Source organism: Notolabrus celidotus, chromosome 15 (assembly GCF_009762535.1).
Source record: "Notolabrus celidotus isolate fNotCel1 chromosome 15, fNotCel1.pri, whole genome shotgun sequence".
NCBI lineage: Eukaryota > Metazoa > Chordata > Actinopteri > Labriformes > Labridae > Notolabrus > Notolabrus celidotus.
Genome location: NC_048286.1, coordinates 22,472,252 through 22,491,979, shown reverse-complemented (window position 1 = coordinate 22,491,979; position 19,728 = coordinate 22,472,252). Strand labels below are relative to the sequence as shown.

The 19,728-nt window shown below is 42.7% G+C and overlaps 1 protein-coding gene across 1 annotated transcript in view; it reads right to left on the bottom strand.

Moving 5' to 3' along the window:
- kcnn1a (potassium intermediate/small conductance calcium-activated channel, subfamily N, member 1a) overlaps positions 1–8,981 on the bottom strand; it is a 62,462-nt gene extending 53,481 nt beyond the window's left edge. The window contains exon 1 of the mRNA XM_034703796.1: positions 7,621–8,981. Within this exon, the coding sequence (XP_034559687.1) occupies positions 7,621–8,901 (1,281 nt within the window). The 5' untranslated portion in view covers positions 8,902–8,981. The remainder of the gene's footprint in view (positions 1–7,620) is intronic.
- Positions 8,982–19,728: the final 10,747 nt, after the last annotated feature.

The window sequence follows — 19,728 nt, the reverse complement described above, 5'->3', positions numbered from 1 at the left end:
CAACACTGAATAAATAAATAAAAATAACTTTCACATATTGTAATAAAAGCAGTGTTTTTTATTGACACCTCTGAAAACACATGCATATTGTTCACACTCGTTCACACATACGCTCACTCCTTGTAAACAGGCCTGCAGATGCATAATTAAGCATTTGTGAACACTACAGTGCGCAGATACAGAGCAGGAAGAAGAAACGGGGGCTTCCTCATGACTACAAGCTGCCATAGAGTTAATGTGACCTTTAGCATGTAAAGATAACACTGTGGCACCCACACGATAATCATATACTAACGCTATCCTCCCACTCATTCACTCACCCTTGCTCTCTCTTCTTCCCTTTCACACAAACACAGGTACAAATAAACGTGGATACATGCACCGAACATAAATTATGTGCAGCAGAACATACACACACGTACCAGAATGCCCGGTGGAACAGATGATGTTTTCCTTGCAGCTTAAATTGCCTGTAGTTAACCTCAGCAGACCCTGTTGCTGCTGCATATACATGATAGCTCCTTTTTACTCTCCAGCAAGGTGATCTGAGGTGACGAAAGGGTGGGGAGGGGGGTGGGGCGTAAAGCTGAGGGAAAGCAGCTTCATTCAACTCATCTTCTGTTTCAATTTGTGAAGCTTGCATGTTGGAGAAGAGCCACTAAGACTGGGGATAGCGTAACAAACATATGCATTCAGTAATTTGTATATATTAGCACACACACATACACACACAGGCCTCCAGATTAAAGGCTGGGCTAAATTCTAATTCCCATAGAAGCATCTTTGTTTATATAAAGGTAACAAATTGTTCTTGCTTTTTCCATAAACAGCTGAAGGCAGAGCAGATCTGACGAGATGCGGTTCAGCTAAGGCTTTTTGTTCCTTGTTGAATATTTATCAGTGGCCGGAGGAGGCTGTGATTGAGTTTTACAGCAGAACTGTTATGTATCATGTGCTGTAAATTAAGTAGTACGGCAGCTCAGGGGATCAGCAGTCAAACTCCGACCTGAGGGCGTAAAGACCTGATGAGAAAGAGGAGAAATGGAGTGGCAGAGCAGTGGGGAAAAACACACACACATGTATGCACACACAGCCTATACTCTCCGTATGGAGTTTAACAATGGCAGGAGCAGCTTTCCAAACTTGCATATTTCACGCGCGGGCTGCAAGCGAAAGCGTTTGTCGATTGTGCGAGCGAAGAATGATGAAATCACACATCTCTCACATCTCGTGTCTGCACTCTGCTGTCCCACCAAATACTGTGTTTAACAAACATTCACAAACAACCAGCAGGCAGTGTTGAAATAATAGCTCACACATCGACTGTGTTTCCAGATACGCAGAGACCTCACGCACGCGCAAACACCTGCCCCCATTACACGTGCGTGAAGCCATCATTGCACGTCTCAATCTCTCCGGCGTTGTAATGAACGAAAAATATTTGCTTACAGCTGCATTACTCATACTCACATACCCTTTTGAGTTGTGATCACGCCCTAACGCAGGAACGGGCTCAGATCAATAACCTAATTAGCCATAAAGCATATGCATTGTGGTGATACATTATGTGCCTGGCATCTCTTGGCTAACATCTCGCAGGAATTACCATATAAATGAACTGTGGCCGTTTATTAAGCTAAGAGCCACAGTAAGGACTTGGCATGCTAGCACGGGAGCGAAGAGAAAAAAAAAAGTGTAAGTTACAACACGCATTAGGAAAGGGAAACATCATGAGAGGTCGAGCAGTCGGGTTACAAATTGCATCAACTGCTGGCAGAGCGAAAACATCTGCCATGCTGTGCCTCCACCCGCCGAGTAAGTTAGTAAGCGGCGAGGAAACCCCCAACACGCTTTCTTTCCACTCTTTGTGTTCAACTGGACTGCAAGTAATTCAATACACTTCTCCTTGTGCAGGCTCACTCAAATGAAACGCAAAGGGAATGAACTACATCAAGTGGAGCACTGTTTGAACCACTTACAGTAACACCAGTGTTTGTGTGTGTGTGTGTGTGTGTGTGTGGGTTACCCTTCGTTGTGTGTATGTGGAGCATGTGCAAGCCCTTTGTGTGTGTGTTTGATAAAAAGAAGAACCTTAATCCAAAAGATAGTCTTGTTCTGCACATGTTTCCTTGACCAAACTCAACACCCGACAGAGAGAGATAGAAAGAGAGAGAAGGAGGAGAGAGAGGAAAGAGAAAGAGAGACAGCTACACAATACCAGGCTGATCTCTCCATAGCAACACACATGGTAACACAAATCTATTTCAGAGCAGTGAGCGCAGCGTAGCACTTAAACACAGCCGACTAAAAGAAAAAAGAAAAAAAAATAGGGAAAACAGCGATCAATTATTAAAAGAGCTTCATGTTCATACTTACAGCCCGTGTGTCGCCAGCTGCAGCCCAAATTGAGTGCCTCACACAGCACTTACCTACCTCTCTGAGTGCGATTGTTTTGCCTTATCACAGATCTACAGCAGTGCCACTCCTTCATCACACACAGAGGATGTGAACTAAAGGATCTGCCCCTTGTCTGACATTTCAGTATTTTAAAGCGCGGTGTGTTTACTTTCAAGGTGTTGGCTGCCCTCACACACACACACACACACACACACACACACACACAGAGAGACGCTTAAACACACACACATAGGAGGCAGTGGAAACATGGGCGCCCTAATGAGAGGAAAACAAGCGTAGGCCTCTGTAACAGCAGCAGAGATGACCGATGGAGAAAGTTTAAATCAACATAATGTTTCTCTTGGCAGGGGTAAGTATACTAAATCAGAGCACTGTAAAAGCATATGTCAACATCAATTGTTCCAAAGCTCAAGCATTGGAAGTAATCTCAGTGATATTACATAAACAACACAAATGATAAGATGAAGTAGATTTTTAAAGAGAGCCGGCAGCCAAATTACCTCAACATTTTCCTTAGTTTAGACAGCTGAGAAGCTTTTAAAAACAAGAGAACTGCCCTGAAAATAAATAATTTCTGTTATAGGAAAACTGAACACTGAGGGGAGAAAACAGGAGAAGAGGAATGGCTGAACAAGACGCTCGACAAAGCAGCAGTACTGGAAGTATTCACAGAAACAGGTGACATTTTTTCCTGCTTTTAGACTTATGTTGCTGCTCAAAGTCATGGTACTTCCTATATGACGTCATTTAGGCAGCACATTTCATACAAATGTGCTGAGCGGTTAAGTCAGGTGCCCCATGTACAGAGGGTAAAGTTTCAAAGCAGGTTGCCTAGGTTTGATCCAAGCTCGGGGCCCTTTATAGCATTTCATTCCCCAGTTTCCTCCTCTGTCGTCAGCCCTGCCTCTGTTCAAATGTTAGTCCTGACAAAATAACACCAAAAAGAAATAAAAAAGGGTAACATATAGGGATGCACCGATCCTACTTTTTAGGTCCCGAAATCGGCACCTGGGCTTTGGTATCTGCCGATACCGATATTAGCTGTGCTAAACCAGAGGCTGGAATCCCTTAATTTCAAGGATCCAGAACAATTAAATCCAGTAACTTGTCTGTTTTTTCTCACTTTGAATCCATTAATAGAAGGTTTCTTGCTTCTTTGGAGTAGGCTACAGCTGACGCAAATTTCCTCCTTTGGGCTCCCATTATATTTTTCAGCACGACTGCCATTATTAGTACGAAACATTACTGCTGCACATGTTGCAAGTTTCCGGTGGAGTTGTTAGATAAAGAAGCATGCACCTAAACTGCACAGTCTCAGTAGTTATCCCCCATCATGCTCATCCCTAGTAACATATGGACTCTAGTCAAAACTTTGCTCCAAATTAAAAGCCAGATTTAAAAAGTTCTCTCTAATTTTCTGCTGAATACAGCAAGGTTCTACCATTCAGATATCAAAAGGCAGACTAGACCAGTGCTAAATTCTGCAGCCAGCATCTCACAGACACTAAGTTGGTCGCAGGTGCCACTTTGATGAACACCGTGTTGACCTTTCTCAGATCATATAGGCTGATGATACACGTGTTGGACCGCAGTTTGGCAGCATCTGCACAAAAGGATCTGCTATAATGGCTCTTCTCCTCTTTCAAGCCATCCATTCTGCAATGACACACATAACCTTATGTTCTCCAGAAAGGTGGGCTGGCAACTCGTCTGACACACACACACACTCACACACACACACACAGATACAACAAAGTAGCGTACAGGCCCAGAGCGCCCAACAAACATGGGTGATGTGACAGGAGAACAGACGGTCTACGGCTATGAATATTTTTGTAACTTTTTTGTACCTTTGACCCCTGATCTCTTCTCTACATTCGTCCTTGTCTTCAAGTGCAATTTTATTGAGTTATGAAATGATAAATCTGCAACAAATGAGAAGAAGCTATGCAGCAAATGACCTAAATCACCTTACAGTCTCAGCTACTTCATTTGACAGTTATGTATTATAAAAAAAAACACGGGAAAACTGATTTATTCAGGATATTTTCAAGTAAATATAAGACTAAAAGCCTCATTATTCTGAGGATTTTCTGGTAATTTATACCTGTTGATATGTTGATCAAAATTTTGTGCTGCAACAAGTTATAATTCACCAGTGGTCTTTGTTCAATTAAAAAACGGATGAATAATTTCAGTATTAATAAAAAACCCTCTCAAATGAGAGGATTTCAAACTTAATCCTGATTTTTTTTTTTTTAAGTATCTAACGAATTTAACAAAATCAAATACACAAATAAGTCAAATTGGGCACCTAACTGTAAAGAGGTTTAACACTTGATAAATTAAAGGAATATTTTGACATTTAAATCTTCTTATCTAACAATCAAAACAAAGCAAATCAAGGCATTACCAAAAAATTTAACTTTTCCTTAATTCATACAAATAATCGACAGACTGCTGTTTCTAAGCATACCGTGAATAATTGATTACAAGTTTCTATAAACCCCAGCGTCTGTGTCTTCTGAACACAAGATCCAATCCCCCATGTTTATGTACAACAGAGTCTCTTTAGAGTTATCAGTCCGGCAGTAAGTGGCAGCATTAGAGTACTTACACAACCGATCACAATAGAAGCAGCAGCGCACCTTTCAAAGCACAATGTTACTGAGGCAGGACACAATATCGTACGAGCTACCATCAGTTCAGTGGGTGGGCGATCAGGTTTCAGGTTGTGCTGTAATCGTATACACTTTATCAGGCTTGTTCTGTCACAAGTGTTTTGTTTAAGGGATTTCAAAAGGGGAGGCTGTTTCATTGAGGGCCGCTCAATACGATGTAACCACGATCCCACAAATATCCCTGACTGGATAAGCGTGTCTGGCCAGATCAAAATACTTGGATCAGAGCGAGTGGAAAAGGTTTGATACTTAGCAAGAGTCTGTCAGGGGAGATCTTTGAAGATTGGTTTCCCTTTCAGATTTCCTATTTCAAGTACTGCTTGTATAGGAAATGTTTTTTATTTTGCTTACAAAGGATTTAACTTGCCATTTGATTATTTGTCAGAGTGTCAAAAGTTGTCTTGCAGCTCTCAGTTGTCAATTTATTCATTACTCTGTAACAGTATCTGAGGATGTTGTCGTAATGACTGGTATCCTGCTTCATACTGACATTTTCAGACTATTTTCCAGCTTTTCGTTGCATCAGCCATCAGAGATAAGCAATAACAGTTTGGAGAAGCCAAATAAAATCTTCCCATCTTAATCAGAATGGATTTAAAAGGCAGGTTTGCTCCTTGTCACAGCTAACAGTGATAAATTAGACCTAAAAAAAGACTTTGTGGTGACATTTTGCACCAAATATTTAAAAAAAAAAGTGTATTTCATTAATAAATGGTGTCACCTATACCATTGCAGTCTTGACATATAACATTTTATATGCTAATTTTTTCATGTATAGTTACTTAATCAGTAGTTCTGACTACTTAAAGGTTTTAATATCCAACCCCCTGTGCTGAATTCCTCTATGCTGCATTGAATACGCAGATGGACAAAGCCCTCAGACTGGAGCAGTATACATAACAAATATTTCTGTTATTTTACCTTTGGTTATTTAACTTCGGACATGTATTTTTGGGAGTTCCACTATTCTTAACTTGTCAGCTTCAGCTTCACTCTCTGTGTTTTTAACTTGGACCAGTTCAGTGACAACTTCAAGGGAAAGTAAACTTTACTTTCTCCTCAGTTATTTGTTCTGCTGATGCTCCAGGATTGAGCCAAGTTCAGAACAGTCAAGTCAAGGTGGTTTGGTGTACCACCTTTAGCTACTGGCACCAGCTCAGCTCCGAAAAACATCTGCAGCATTTTAAAGAGCAGTTTGGTGCACTTATTTAGATGCTGCAGCCTCATCAGAGGCTCCTTTGCTTTTCCTATTTATATCATGTACAAACTCCGGATCAACTGCATCTATAGGGACAACTCTGGGGCAGGAAACATTGTAAAGATTAAACTGATACCCATTTAAAAACACAGATAACATCTGGTCAGTCATAAGCCTTGTTTTGTCTTTTAAACTTCTCATTTCAGAAGACAGGTTATGAGAAAGTGGGTATTTCCCCTATGTAAAGCTATAGCATCTTGTTTTCTCTACTATATTGCAGTAAGCTTAATCTGAAGACTCAGAAAGAACAATTCAATCATTTATGTAACCATAACATATCAAGCAACAGTATATGAAAGCTTAAACCCATGTTCTCAGATATCTTATTGAGACATGCTGTAAGGGTGGCTGGAAAGCAGCAACACACTTACTCTACATTTACATAATTGAAAGCAAACCTAGTTAAAATGTCCAGTTTTCTTCTTTCATTCCCTCACATGGCATCACTGTATTTCATCTTACTTTGTATTAAAATAGCTCTTCAACATATGTTTTATTCTTTTGTGTCATATTTAAAAACACACATGCATGTCCTCGTCATGTTTTGTTTAAATCTGTTCCTCAAGATTAATTCCTTTATGTATATTATTAGCAAACTATATAGGCTTCTCTATTCTACTCTGTGTCCATGACATAGTTGAGGACTTGACTGCAGGGCAGCTTTCTAAGCAGTACATGCAGCTCGTACATCTCTGTAAAGTGACTTTTAAAGTACGTAAGAGAGGCAGGAGCAGCTCGCGCGGACAGGTGCAGGCCTAATGTTACAAAGCTAACCATTGTGACAGTGTCTGAAAGCCAAATCATAAAAACCCTCCGCTCATAAACCCCTGTGTCTGTGGAAACAACACGCGCTTTGTTCCTAATTCAGCTGCCGGGGAGCGTCGTTTGAATATTTTCACTGAGCTCCTCAAAACAACACTGCAACATGGAACAGGTGTGTGTGCGCGTGAGGCTTCGCGTTCGCGGTTTGTTTGTGCGTGCTCGCGCGAAACACATACCAGGTTGGATAAGAAGCATCACGCGCTGTATTGCATGTAAGGTTGTAACATCAGTGCTTCACAAAATAACATGAATGACGATTCCAAAAAAAGAGAAGCCCCCCTCCTCCTCTTTAACATACACATATAACGCGCGTGCACGCCGTACACATGAGCAAATGAGCTTTATCAAAATCATATGACAGGCGTGGTCATTCATAGGATGTATTTCTGTCATTATTAGGAACATGAATGTGATATCGCAGGAGAAAATGTCAAAATGTACCTTGTGGGGGTCGATGCGGATCCGCTCCTCGCCTTTATGCGGGCTCTCTGGCCACAGGTGATAGCTCGAGCCGTAGTTGGGGCTGTCTTTGCTGCTGTTGCTGACAGTCGCAGACGAGTTCCCCGTGTACGCCTGTTGTGTTACCGGGGGGGAAACGCGGGACTCGCGGCTGTGCTCGCCTGCCTGCCCGGAGATCCTCGCAGACTTGTGTCGGTCCTGCTCACAGTGCTGCGGACGCTGGGGACAGAGCCCCAGTGCGCCGTGCTGCTGCTGCTGCTGCTGCCGCTGTTGCTGCTGCTCGTGCGGTTGCAGCTGAGGAGCCTGGTGAGTCCTACATAGCTCTCCTGAGCCGCTGGCGCAGTAGTTGATCGGCAAGCTGCTCCCAACCAGAAGCTGTTGCTGCGCTCGTAATTGTGGTATCTGTTGCTGCTGCTGCTGCAGGTCCTGAGTCTGACACTCAAATGCTCTCCTGTTAGCCTCGGTTGACTCACATACATTGAAAGAGCGCTCTTTCTGTGAGTTTGCACGGATTCCTTCAGGGGAGGGGTCCCTCTGTTGGAGTCTTAAATGACTGTGCTGTTGCTGTTGCTGTTGCTGCTGCTGCTGCTGCTGCTGTTGCTGCAACAACTGCCTGTGGTCTCGCTGCCCTCCTGCTCCTCCTCCTCCCCTGCAGCGTTCCACGATGCTCGCCTGTTGGTAATTATCGGCACTCCTTCGCAGCCGATCCCCCCGTTTAGATACCCGGGAAAAGAGCAGAGAGGAGGAGGACGATGGTGGCGGAGGTATAGGAGGCGGAAAAGGTGGGGAGGGCTGCGGTGGGAGAGAATCGACAGGATGGGGCTGGTTTTTAGAAAGGCTTGCCTCCTGCTCGGAAAAACTGCAGTGGCAGCTCGGAAAAACAGGCTGCTTATCTGACTGCGACGCCGGCGGCTGCTGCTGCTGAGAGCCGGCCGGGGCCCAGGGATCCTGCTGCAGGTGCGCCGGTTGCCCGGTGTTGGGTTCACCGGCTTGGTATGAAGGTCGCTGGGCGGTGTCGTAGCTCGCCAGAGGTAGAGGGTCTCCACTGCGAACAGGTCTCCTGGAGGGCTGGCTCAGACACGGGAGCTCCTGGAGGCTCTGGCGCTGAGCGGCGGTGGTCGGAGCGCGGTCTCGGTGGTGAGAAGAGGGCGGGGGCGGCAGGCTGAAAACAGGAGCGGCTGGGTCTCGGCTCTGCGCGCTGCTTGCTTGCTTTTGGTCGGAGGTTTGGTGCTGATGGACAGCTCCCGCGTACCGATGCCGCATCCCCTTGATCGCCGCGTCTGGCTGTGGTTGCTCCTTTGGCGTGCAGAGCTCCGACACCCGTTCATTACGATCAGTCCCAGCAGAATAGGAGCGACTTGTATCATTGGTAGGTTTGACCAGGACCTGCCTTAAAACGTCACCGTACAGCCACAACGCCGCCTTCGCCTGAATATCGCTCCATCGCCTGCTCTGCGCACAGGTTGCAGCGGATCGATCACTCCTGAAGGCTGTTAGGATATGACAAGAACGGGATTATGCAAGGGGTAGAAAGGTGTTTAAATCCCGCTCACATGGTCGATCATCTTAATCCACTGTGGAGCCAATAGATCGACTTTGTCAATGTTGCCATAACCACCCTGCATAATCACAAATCACTTTAACTGCTACGTCACCTGAACCGATCCATAGGCCTGTCAAATAATATATCTGCACGTCTCTATAGTTTATGATCAACTCTTAATGATTACATCCCTTCTGAATTGATGCTCATAAAGTGTCAGCATTTTTAAAATCATGGAAGGGACAAGAGGCACGCTCTTGATGTCTATTTCCGAAATTCCCACTTGTTGGCACACTGAAAGAAGCCTTTAACAAACCGGACTGCAGCGATTACCTCATGCCACACAGCTCGAGCCGTCTGCATGGTATTTAATAATTAAGCAGAATATGCCTGGTTTTGTATTACCAGGCAGAAATATTTAGAATGGGAGCTGCTTGCAGAGCTGCAGCATGCTCAATGCTGTTGCATGCTCTCATTCAAACATAGCGAAGAAGGTTTGCTGTCACTGCAGCAGCAGCAGCAGCAGCGGCAGGAGAAGAAGCAGGTTAGATGGAGACAGAGAGAGGCTGGGCGCAGACGGAGCTGTCCGCGGTGCTGAAGGAGATCATCACAAAAATAGCCTCTGTTGTGATGTGAAGCTGCCAGAGGACGGACAACTGTCCATCATATGTCGGTCAAAAATGTCACCCAGCTGGGGGGTTATCATTTCGTAACATGCAACTTGCATTAAAGGGCAAATTCAGTTTTTTCCAAGTCATTGCGAGAGTAAAACATGTCCATGTTTACACTGACAAAGTTACTGATGGACTGTATTCAATGCCGGCATTCCCTTCCTAGCAGGACTTCAGTGTAACAGATGGACAACGAAATCCACTCCACAGTCCTCCCTCTGTGTGTCCCCGGACAGTGTTTTGTTGTTGGTGGATAACAACACAAAGAGAGCGTTAGTACTTGAAAGACTAAAAAAAAACAACAGATATCCCCTTGATTCAGAAAACGAGCACTGCTGAAGCCTCAAATTCTGTCAATTGAGCTGAGGATTCAATCAGATCTCCCAAGTCATCGTTCAAACATGACACTGACATCATTTTTAAACAACAGGTGACAGGTTTTAAGAGTTTCCCAGGGGAAAATGTTTCAAACCGCTGAGTCAGGACAGTAACATTTTCAACATCCCTTGATTGAGTGAACAGTATTTATGCTGAATAAGTCAGTTTTTACAAGTGAACAGTTCATTTGCAAAAACAGATTACTCGTTTTTTATACATTTTCCAAAAACACATTTCTTTTTTAAAGAGATTCCTAATAAAGTTACATTTTCAAGATATCTCTGATTAGTAAAGTCATTTTGACTTAGTCAAAGCCACCCAACCTCAGTTTATTGACCATACTAAAAGCTAGCATTAGAAAAAATATGTTTTTTTAATACATTTTTTAATGTTTTAATTTTTATTTTTCAAAAGTGGGTTCACTTTTTTTAGCAAATTAACACTTCAACTATTGATGTGTTACCAGTTACAGCTTGAAAACATTGAATTTGATTGCAAAACCCATTCAAACCAAACATAGGTGTCTTATTTGTTTTACCAGGGGCTTTCAAGCTTTCCATTACGAGACTCAGATGAACTCTGCAGAAGTAACCTGATGAAATCACCTAGTCAGCATTCTGGCTGAGGTGTAAAATTGAGCTGAGGTGAGTTTTATTTCAGCCATTTTGGACCTACTCAACAAGCTGCTCAGTGAGTTGTGATCACACTTAGTGTATGTCCAAACTTGAAAGAAACTTGAACCTTACTTCTGATGCAGTTGTTGCATATGACTTAGCTTTCTTTGTTCCTGTACATGTTACTAGGAAAGAGGGCATCAACTTCTATGCATTGATGATAACTGCAGATATTGCTCCCTGTTTCCCACAATAGAGTAAATTATGGGTTGATACAGCCAGTATGGTAAGTAGGAATGACTACGACAGAAAAAACCCTACAGACATATCAGTATTCTTTAAAGAAGACCTTTTACCCTCTTGTAGCAATCACACTCTATATAAGAGTTAGTTAGTGTTTGAACGTGTGAGCATACACAACAAAAACAGTTTTAGGGCAAAGAGAGAGAAGTTGAGTCTGATCCAAAGAGACAAGTGGATGGAGATGGAGCCAAATTTTACATCATACATTAGCCTTTCTTAATAAGTAATAATCCTCTTCTCAGAGCTGGTTCAGCCATTCTGAGTTTTGATGAGTCTGAAGAGTGCAGCGATGGCACACTTTGCCTAACCACTGGAAGAAAGCTGATGTACGCTCTGTTTTATAGCTACATGAAAAGTGCTGCAGGATATTTGGAAACAAGTTCTGGCCAGGCCCGCAATAGAAACCTGATCATTTTCATTAAGTAATTGGTCACCGTGACCTGTGTGAGTTTCCTTGGCAAGATGGAGTTTCATTTGCTGGTTTGGGAAGCAATGTTACTGCTTCCACATGAATAATTAAATCAAACTTTACAACTCCTTGAGACACACAAATACTCATTCTCTGAGCAACGCCAGAGTCCACATTTTCTCTCAGTCTTGATTTACCCCCGCCACCTCCCCCACTCACTCACTCCCTCTTTTTGAAACTCACACCTACAACAACACCACCACAATATTTCACTCAAATAGCCTCTTTCGAGCAAAAGCTGCCACCAGAATTTAGTGCCTCTCGGATTTGTCTCATGCAGCCGTCAAACTTGGCCAGTCCGGCCATGTCAAAACACATTGTGTGTCCCTGCCTCATTGGCTCCTTGAGGGAGAACCAGCGGAAGATCTGTGACACTAAAATGGTAGAGGCCAATGGCTGCCGCACGCAACATAGGAAGTAGATAAGAAGCCTGTAATTACAGAGAGAGAAATCCTACCAGGGTGAAGCAGAGAGATGTGTAAGTATTCGTGTGAGCAAGAGAGGGAAAGAAACTGATAGTGAGCACTGTGTGTGTGTACGTGTTTCTGTGTGTGTGAGAGAGAGAGAGAGAGAGAGAGAGACTGGACTGAGAGAAACAGATATCCAAAGAGAGCAGGTGCACCAACGCAGAAGAGGTCAGAAGAGTTCAACAGAAATAGATAGAAAACGTGTTTTACTGTGAAGTGAATAAAAATAATTACACATAGGTAAAGAGATTAGCCTGTTATATTATGACATAATCGTCCACACTGAGATAACTTACATGTAATTTTGTATCCACTACTCATATAGCTACTGTGTAGCAGTTCATAGTAAAAGTAGAGTTAGAGTTAAGTTTTTCTGTCTCAATTGAGGCTCCGATTTTAAGGGGTATTATACATAGCACAGACTTTTGTGATTATCTATAAATAAAGTTGGCTAAAGTGCTGCTGCTGCCCTTTGAAAAGTATGTATTTTCAAAATATCTATTTTTAAAGCTCCTATGAGGAGCTTTCGGTTTATGTTGATTTTGGCGCCCCCTGTGGACAGAGCAGTACTTCTCAATTCTTTGCAGATCTTGGGCTGTGCATGTATCAGTTTGGTTTTACTGATAAAAAAACAACTTTAAAACTTTGCTACAGAAAAAATTAGGGGTGACCCCAAATAGTCGAATATTCGACGATTCGTTCTAACGAGCCTTAGTCGACTGCCAATCTCATAGTCGAATATTTGCATATGAAACGTGGATCATTCCATTCAAACCATGGGGGTGCTCAATGTCTAATTTTACACTATTTTCCTGTTTCCCGTAAAAAATAGTGTCTCATATATCCTATATTGATATAAATATAGACTTATTTAATGTAATTCTGAGAACAGCTCTTGAAGTGTTAAATCTCCTTTAAGTGGTAATTAAATCTCCCCTGGTAATTAAAGGTGGACCATTTAGCGGGACCTGTGGAGCAGACGTACCTCAGCTGGTCTTTAAATCTTTCTATGTTCATGGCAGCTCAAAATGTCAGGAAATAAAACTTCAGTTGATCCTAAAAAATAGTGATGAAGATGAGGAGCAGCTTCATGAAGAGGGTTGTGAGATCAAGGATTACCGGACCACACAAAAACTGTACGGGGCCAAACGAACGAGCAGGAATACCCAAAGCTGTCCGAAGCCTCAAAAACAATCCACAGCATCCCATCCACCTCCACGCCATCAGAGAGCATATTCTCAAAGACAGGATTTACAGTCAACAAAGCAAGGAGCGCACTTCTGCCCGATGGTTTTCCTCACATACAATTTGAAAATACTCACGCGGACAAAGACGCGATGAAAGACTGTTTTAAAAGGTACTGTTAAGAGATTTAAAAACCCTCTAGCTGGTTCCGGTTTGATTTTGAACATTATACAAATGTTTAGCCTTAAGTTGGACAAACTACCCTCTGCAGTGCTGCTCTCCACTGTGTGAACACTGTTTAAATATCTCCTGATTCCTTATTCTATAACGGCGCGTTGTTCCATGTTTTACGGATGGTGGCCTTATTTGAGTTTTCTCTCCATCACCTCGTTGTTTTTGCAATTTAGATTTAAAAAATCTAAGTTTTATGCTTATAATATTCTGTTGTCCCTTTTACTTTAAGCTACGAGTCTCTTAATTGTAAAGGGTTATGCGTAATATTGTCATGAGGTCACTACCATGCAGACTTTGGGTCAATAAGGAAAAACAACAAACATTCGACTATTCGTCGACTATGGGCAAAATCTGATGGATCAGATTCGACTAAGCAAATCCTTAGTCGGGCTCACCCCTAGAAAAAATATAATGTATTTTCTGCATAATGCTGTCACCATAGACTATATAAAATATGGACGTAGGATCCTAGACGTCACACATCTGTTTCCGAAGCACTGATTTGAGGCCAATCGTCGGCTGCAGCCATATTGCTGCTGTGGAGCCAGTGTGACGTAAAGAGGCAGAGTTTGAGCCTCCTAGCCAACAGCTACAGTGTTCCCGCAGGCAGCTGTGCCTCTCATTGGAAGACTCTTAATCTCAATATCTGCGAAATTGCAGCATTAGAAAAAATTCACCCCCCCCCCACAGTGTGTGCCAATCGAGACATTAGGTATCCAGACTACACTCGTCTTTTGTACCAGGATGTAAACATGTTTATTTCTGCTGTAAAGATCGTCTTTTTTGAATTGGTGTGTATGTGATTTCCAGTACTTCCGGAGTCAGCCTCAAGCGGATCCTCGATGAACTGCAGTTTTTAACACTTCTGCATTGGACTCATATTTTTAGACTGGAGGTTGCCGCTTGACTGTAACTCACTTAGTCTGACACTAGTCCTGCAGCAGTGTCTACCAGCATTAGAATAACTGCAGATATTATCAGTCTTATTTTCGATGGTCTTGTTTGCTTTTGTAGTTCATATAAGACATAACAGGATCTGTATCTGTTAATCAGTAATCAATATACTGCCAATATTTTTTTTATTGTGGCTTTATACCTGTAATTTTATGTTCCTGAATCCTATATATTTGATTACAGTATATGATTATAGACCAAACTAGGGATGAGAATTTTGAAACTATTGAAAGAATGTTAAGTTAGGGGCGCTGGTGGCCTAGCAGTCTAAGCGCCCCACATACAAAGGCCATAGTCCTCACGCAGAGGTCACCGGTTTCGACTCCTGGCTGCGACCATGTCCTGCATGTCTTCCCCCATCTCTGCTCCCCTGTTGCTCTCCAGCTGAACTATCATAAAGGCACAAAAGCCCAAAAATGTAACTTAAAAAAAGAAAAAGAAAAATTGTTAAATTGGATTGTCTCAACCAAATAAAATAAATCGATCCAACCAGCAGTGATTGGTCCACTAGAGGGAGCGGGTGAAAGCACACCTGCACTTACCACTTAGGATCAGAGGTGTCGCCACAGATGACACAACTGGTATCTTTGTGATGGCTGCCTTCTAAGTAAACCTTATTGATGAGTCAACACGAGCGTGCAAAGTCAAGTTAGCTGAAAAAGCACAGAGGTCGAGCCAAACACAGTCACTCTCTTGAGTTAATTCCCATGTGAGGCGGTGTACTTCTTTTTTTCTGGCCCTTAGCTAGCACTGAAAGTCTCCTTATAATACAGCCACCAAAAAAGGCAATAGTTGCGATGGCGTTAAAGGATTACATTTAGGGAAGCAGACTTCGAATTCAGGAACTATGCAAATTAAAATTCACATACCACAGCCCTGAAATGGAAATGTACTGACAGTGAAGAAGTGTGCTGTGGCAGGCCAAAAGTCAGGGACACACAAACACTGAAAACAAATGCAAGGCAGAAACACTGCGATTTTTTTAAAAATAGAAGTGCTCCAGTTCAAAATTCATAAGATATATGAGGTGACCATGTGAATGAGGTCTCTGGAAAGTGCTTCTGTGTAAATCAAAAAACACACTTGCATTTATACAGGTAGCTGTAAGAGTTTAATTTAAAGGTATGAAAGTATCATTTCAATACAGAAAGCACAAGGCAGTCACATTTTTTCTCTATCTCTTTATGTGCATGGCGAATAAGTGCTTTTCACTGGTCAGCAGCAATGATACTGTACTTCTGCTGATGTTCTTCTTTTAATTGTGTTAGAGTTTAATATCACGGCGCTTAGAGGGCAATTTAGTGATAAAGTGCTTTACTTTTTCTGCCTTCTACCTTACAAACAGTTCTTGTTTACTGATGTATCTCTGCAGAGGTAAGAGGAACGTCTGCTCTGACAGCAGAAAGAACAAAAAACACAAGGGAGAAAAAGAAATAATGAATCAAAAGGAGGACTTTTCAGACAAGACATGGCAGAGGTTTCCAAAAACTCTTCCTCCTGCCCGAGTGCCTCATGTGTGAGCTGTGTGAGGGAAGCCATCTTGAATTAGCCTGTCAATTCCCTGCATGTCATGGCAATGGCTGTCATTTCACTCCGCTATGACTAACCCGAGTGACGCCTTGAGGATAGAGAGTTTGGTGCTGCCGGAGTGACAGCGGGCCTTGATACAGTGTTATGACCAGAGAATAAATGTGACACACATTCAGCAGGACTGATGTGGCTGTAAACGCTCCACACATGATAAACAACCTGCGATCGTGGAGATAAGAGGTGAGTCGTGACTCAAGCCGGGCTGCGGCATCATCGAACACTCGGTGGAAGAAGATAGCAGAGGCATGCTTGAGACAGAGAGCCTAGGAGATACAGCCAGGGCCCTGCGCCTGATCTCTGAAGGCTAAGATCATTAGTTAGATTTCCTCGGATGACTAAGCAGCTTCCCCATCACTCAAGTTGCCTACAAGGAGAGTCATTGTTAAATATCTTATAAATTAGCATCCCAAAATCCCACAAATGAGCTAAAAGGCCTTTGTGAGGTGGACACCTGTGATGAAGTGTTCTCTATTACCGCCGCCAGCTGAGCCAAGGTGCAGAGGATGATGAAGAGGTCTAAAAGGCTCTAATGCACGCCAGGTAACATCTTATATGTGATGAGATCCCATTGAAAGAATAAGGAGCTACTCTAGAGCATCATGGGTAATCCTGACACACAGTCACAAGCTTAGAGAAGCAGAGGGGTGAGTGTTTTCATCCATGGCAGAGGATGAACAAGAGAGCAATAAGTCACCTTAGTCCACACAAAACGCCCCCAACAACACACAGAAACACACACACACACACACCTTTTTTTCTACGTGCTTCCTCTCTTGCAAAGCTCTATTCATTAACTGTAATATTAGATTTACGTTGGTGTTTAATTATGACATTATGAATGACAAATCTTGCTGTCAGTGGCAATTATCTCCACAAGAACTGGAAAAACATTGAGCAGGGAGAAGACTGCCACATTTGTTTTAACAATTGATAAACTTCAAATGAAGAGAGAGAAAGACAGATCAATTTAAAGCTTTGTTCAACTTGATAGCGCCTTCTCCCTTTAACTCGTTTATCCTTACCTTCGAGGTAATCTCACTTGCTTTAGAACCTTGTCTTCTTTCCTTCCCCCTAATCAGTGTTTATGCAGCAGTGACAGAAGTGTCTCGTGGTTGTGCCTGCCGCTGGCTGTGCATGACGTCTTCCTGCCACACAAAACAAACACCAGCCATGTTTTTCTTGGACATGGCCTTGGCATGAGCATTGGACCATCAACCTCTGTTCACAGAGTACAATGATGCCTCCGTGTTAAATGGAGCAGCTGCTGATGAGGGGAAGTGAAGAGGACAAAGAGCTGTCTGTTGTGTAGGTTTGTCCCCGCTTTTAGACGCAAAAATGGTTAAGAAATGATTTGTAAGTGATTGAAACGTGTGCCTCCATGTGTGTGTGTGTGTGTGTGTGTGCATGTGAGTGCACATGGTAACACATGTGCATACCTGTGTGGGCGGATGGGACCAGCGTTTGACAAGAGAGGCTCAGTTGTAAAATATGGTGATGAGAGATAAAGAGAAAAAGAGAAAGCTCATCACTAATGCAAAGGTTCAAAGACTCGGTTCCGCGTCTCATCATCAGAGCTGCAACACATACAAAGGAGATGACCAAGTGACCCCCCATATTCACCACCAGCAGGAAGAGATGCACTCAACACACTGTACACTCTGCTGTAACAAGCTCCTCTCAAGAAACATCTTTAAGAAACGTTTGAAGATGACAAGTGTTAAATCTTTCTGAATGATTATTTTAGATCATCTGCAAAATGTGACGTATTGGTCAAACATGAACATGCTTATTTAATGCAGGGATTTCCCTTTAAATTCAACCCTGCACATCAGTAACACACACACACACACTTCCTTGTCAGATAAGAAAATTCACCCCTGCAAAATAAAAGTCACGCACTAGTGCTTTTAGGTGTAAAAATGCAAATGAAGTAGCCCTTGAAGGCTATTAGCTACACATATATTTGTTGTTTCTTTGTATTTATAGCTAAGGTTATTGTTATTATATTTTCATTTTATTTTTTATTGTAGTTCTTATTCTTATTCCTATTCTTATGCCTTGTACAAAGAGAGCACAGTTTACCAAAGTCAAATTCCTTGTGTGTTCAAGCATACTTGGCGAATAAAGCTGATTCTGATATTAGAGCCTGCAATTACAATTTCATCATGCAATCTTTCCACACCCCTTCTTTTAGAAGTAGTACTGCCAGCAAAGAGAGAATGAACTGAAAGGAAAGCACATACCTCTTATCTGATGCAGGCTTCAGAAGCAGGCTCTCTCCCTGCAGAAAACACATCAACGATTATTAGAAATGACAGAAAGAGAATCAATAGTCTCCTGCTAAGAATAGGGGCTCTCCCAGTCATTGCAGCCTCCCTGTCTGTGCTGGAATAACGGGGAATACTCGCTCTGATTTTTTTCTTTTTTTTTGGTAAGCACATGCTCAGCTTATTGTTACAGCTTATTGGCTGCTCTCTCTTCTCTACCCTCTCTCGTCCACCTGTTTGTGCTCCGCTTTCAGACCTCTATTTTGTATTTGAAAGATTTCTTTTTGCTTTCTGTGTGCAACAAAATCTCATTCCAGCCTCAGTGTCGTGAAAATAATTATAGGAGGGGCGTTTAATGTGATTTACAGGAGATCGATACAATTTGGGCTTTTATCAATTCAGGGCGATAAAATATAATCTGACACGGTGTGGATCTGCAGGAAAAAAATGCTGATGGATGCTGTGACAAATGCACAGAAGGGGGGTTTTATGACCTTGTGTGTGCTGAATCCCCCCTCACTCCTCCTCTCCCCCCCTCTCTCTCTCCATCCATCCCTCCCTCCCTCCTCCTCTGCCTCCCCCTCCCTCTGAATTGATGCGGGGATTCCTGATGCTATTTTTAGCCTCTCGGTCATGGAGTGCCGTGCGTGGGCGGAGGAGAGAAAGGAGAAGGGAAGCAGCAGGAGGAGGAAGAGGAGCAGCAGGGGGATGAAGAGGCGGAAGAAAAGGAGGAGGAGGAGGAGAATGAGAAGAGGGGGATTTGTGCACGTGAGGAAGATTGGGAGGGGGGGTTCCCATGCGGACATGAGCTGCAGCAGCATCAACACAAAGCTCCCCCGCTGTGAAGGCTTTGAATCGTGACCAGACAGCCGGAAACACGAGAAAAAGGGGAGCGCCGTGTCATTTTCAGCACATAGGACGGTACTGCTTTCTTTGATTCAGCTGCATTTTTATTTTTGTGTACCAGTCTTAAATTACACTGCTCTTAGAATAAATAATGTTATGCTGAAGGAGGATCATGCAGACTGTAGAGTGTATTGTGAAAAATTTGAGAATAGGATACTGATGAGGGAGTGTTCAGTTAATACACAGAAATAAACCTGAAATAGGATGTAGTTTTATCATTTGATAATCCAGTATCTTTACAGCTATTATTAGACTACCAATGCAGACCCTTATGTCATAGGGCTTCGTCGTTTGAATTTAAACCTGTTACATCCAATGCATTTTAATGAGAGGATACTTGAGGTGACAATATAATATTATGAATATGTCTTTCTCTATAAGGCCATACTCCACAATCTGCCGTCTTATTTATGGTCTTTATTGATTCCTAAAGTTTTCAGTGGCTGTGATGTTTGTTCACATGCACAATTTTTTTTTGTCATTCCTTGTACTCGCTCTGTTTTTGGTAA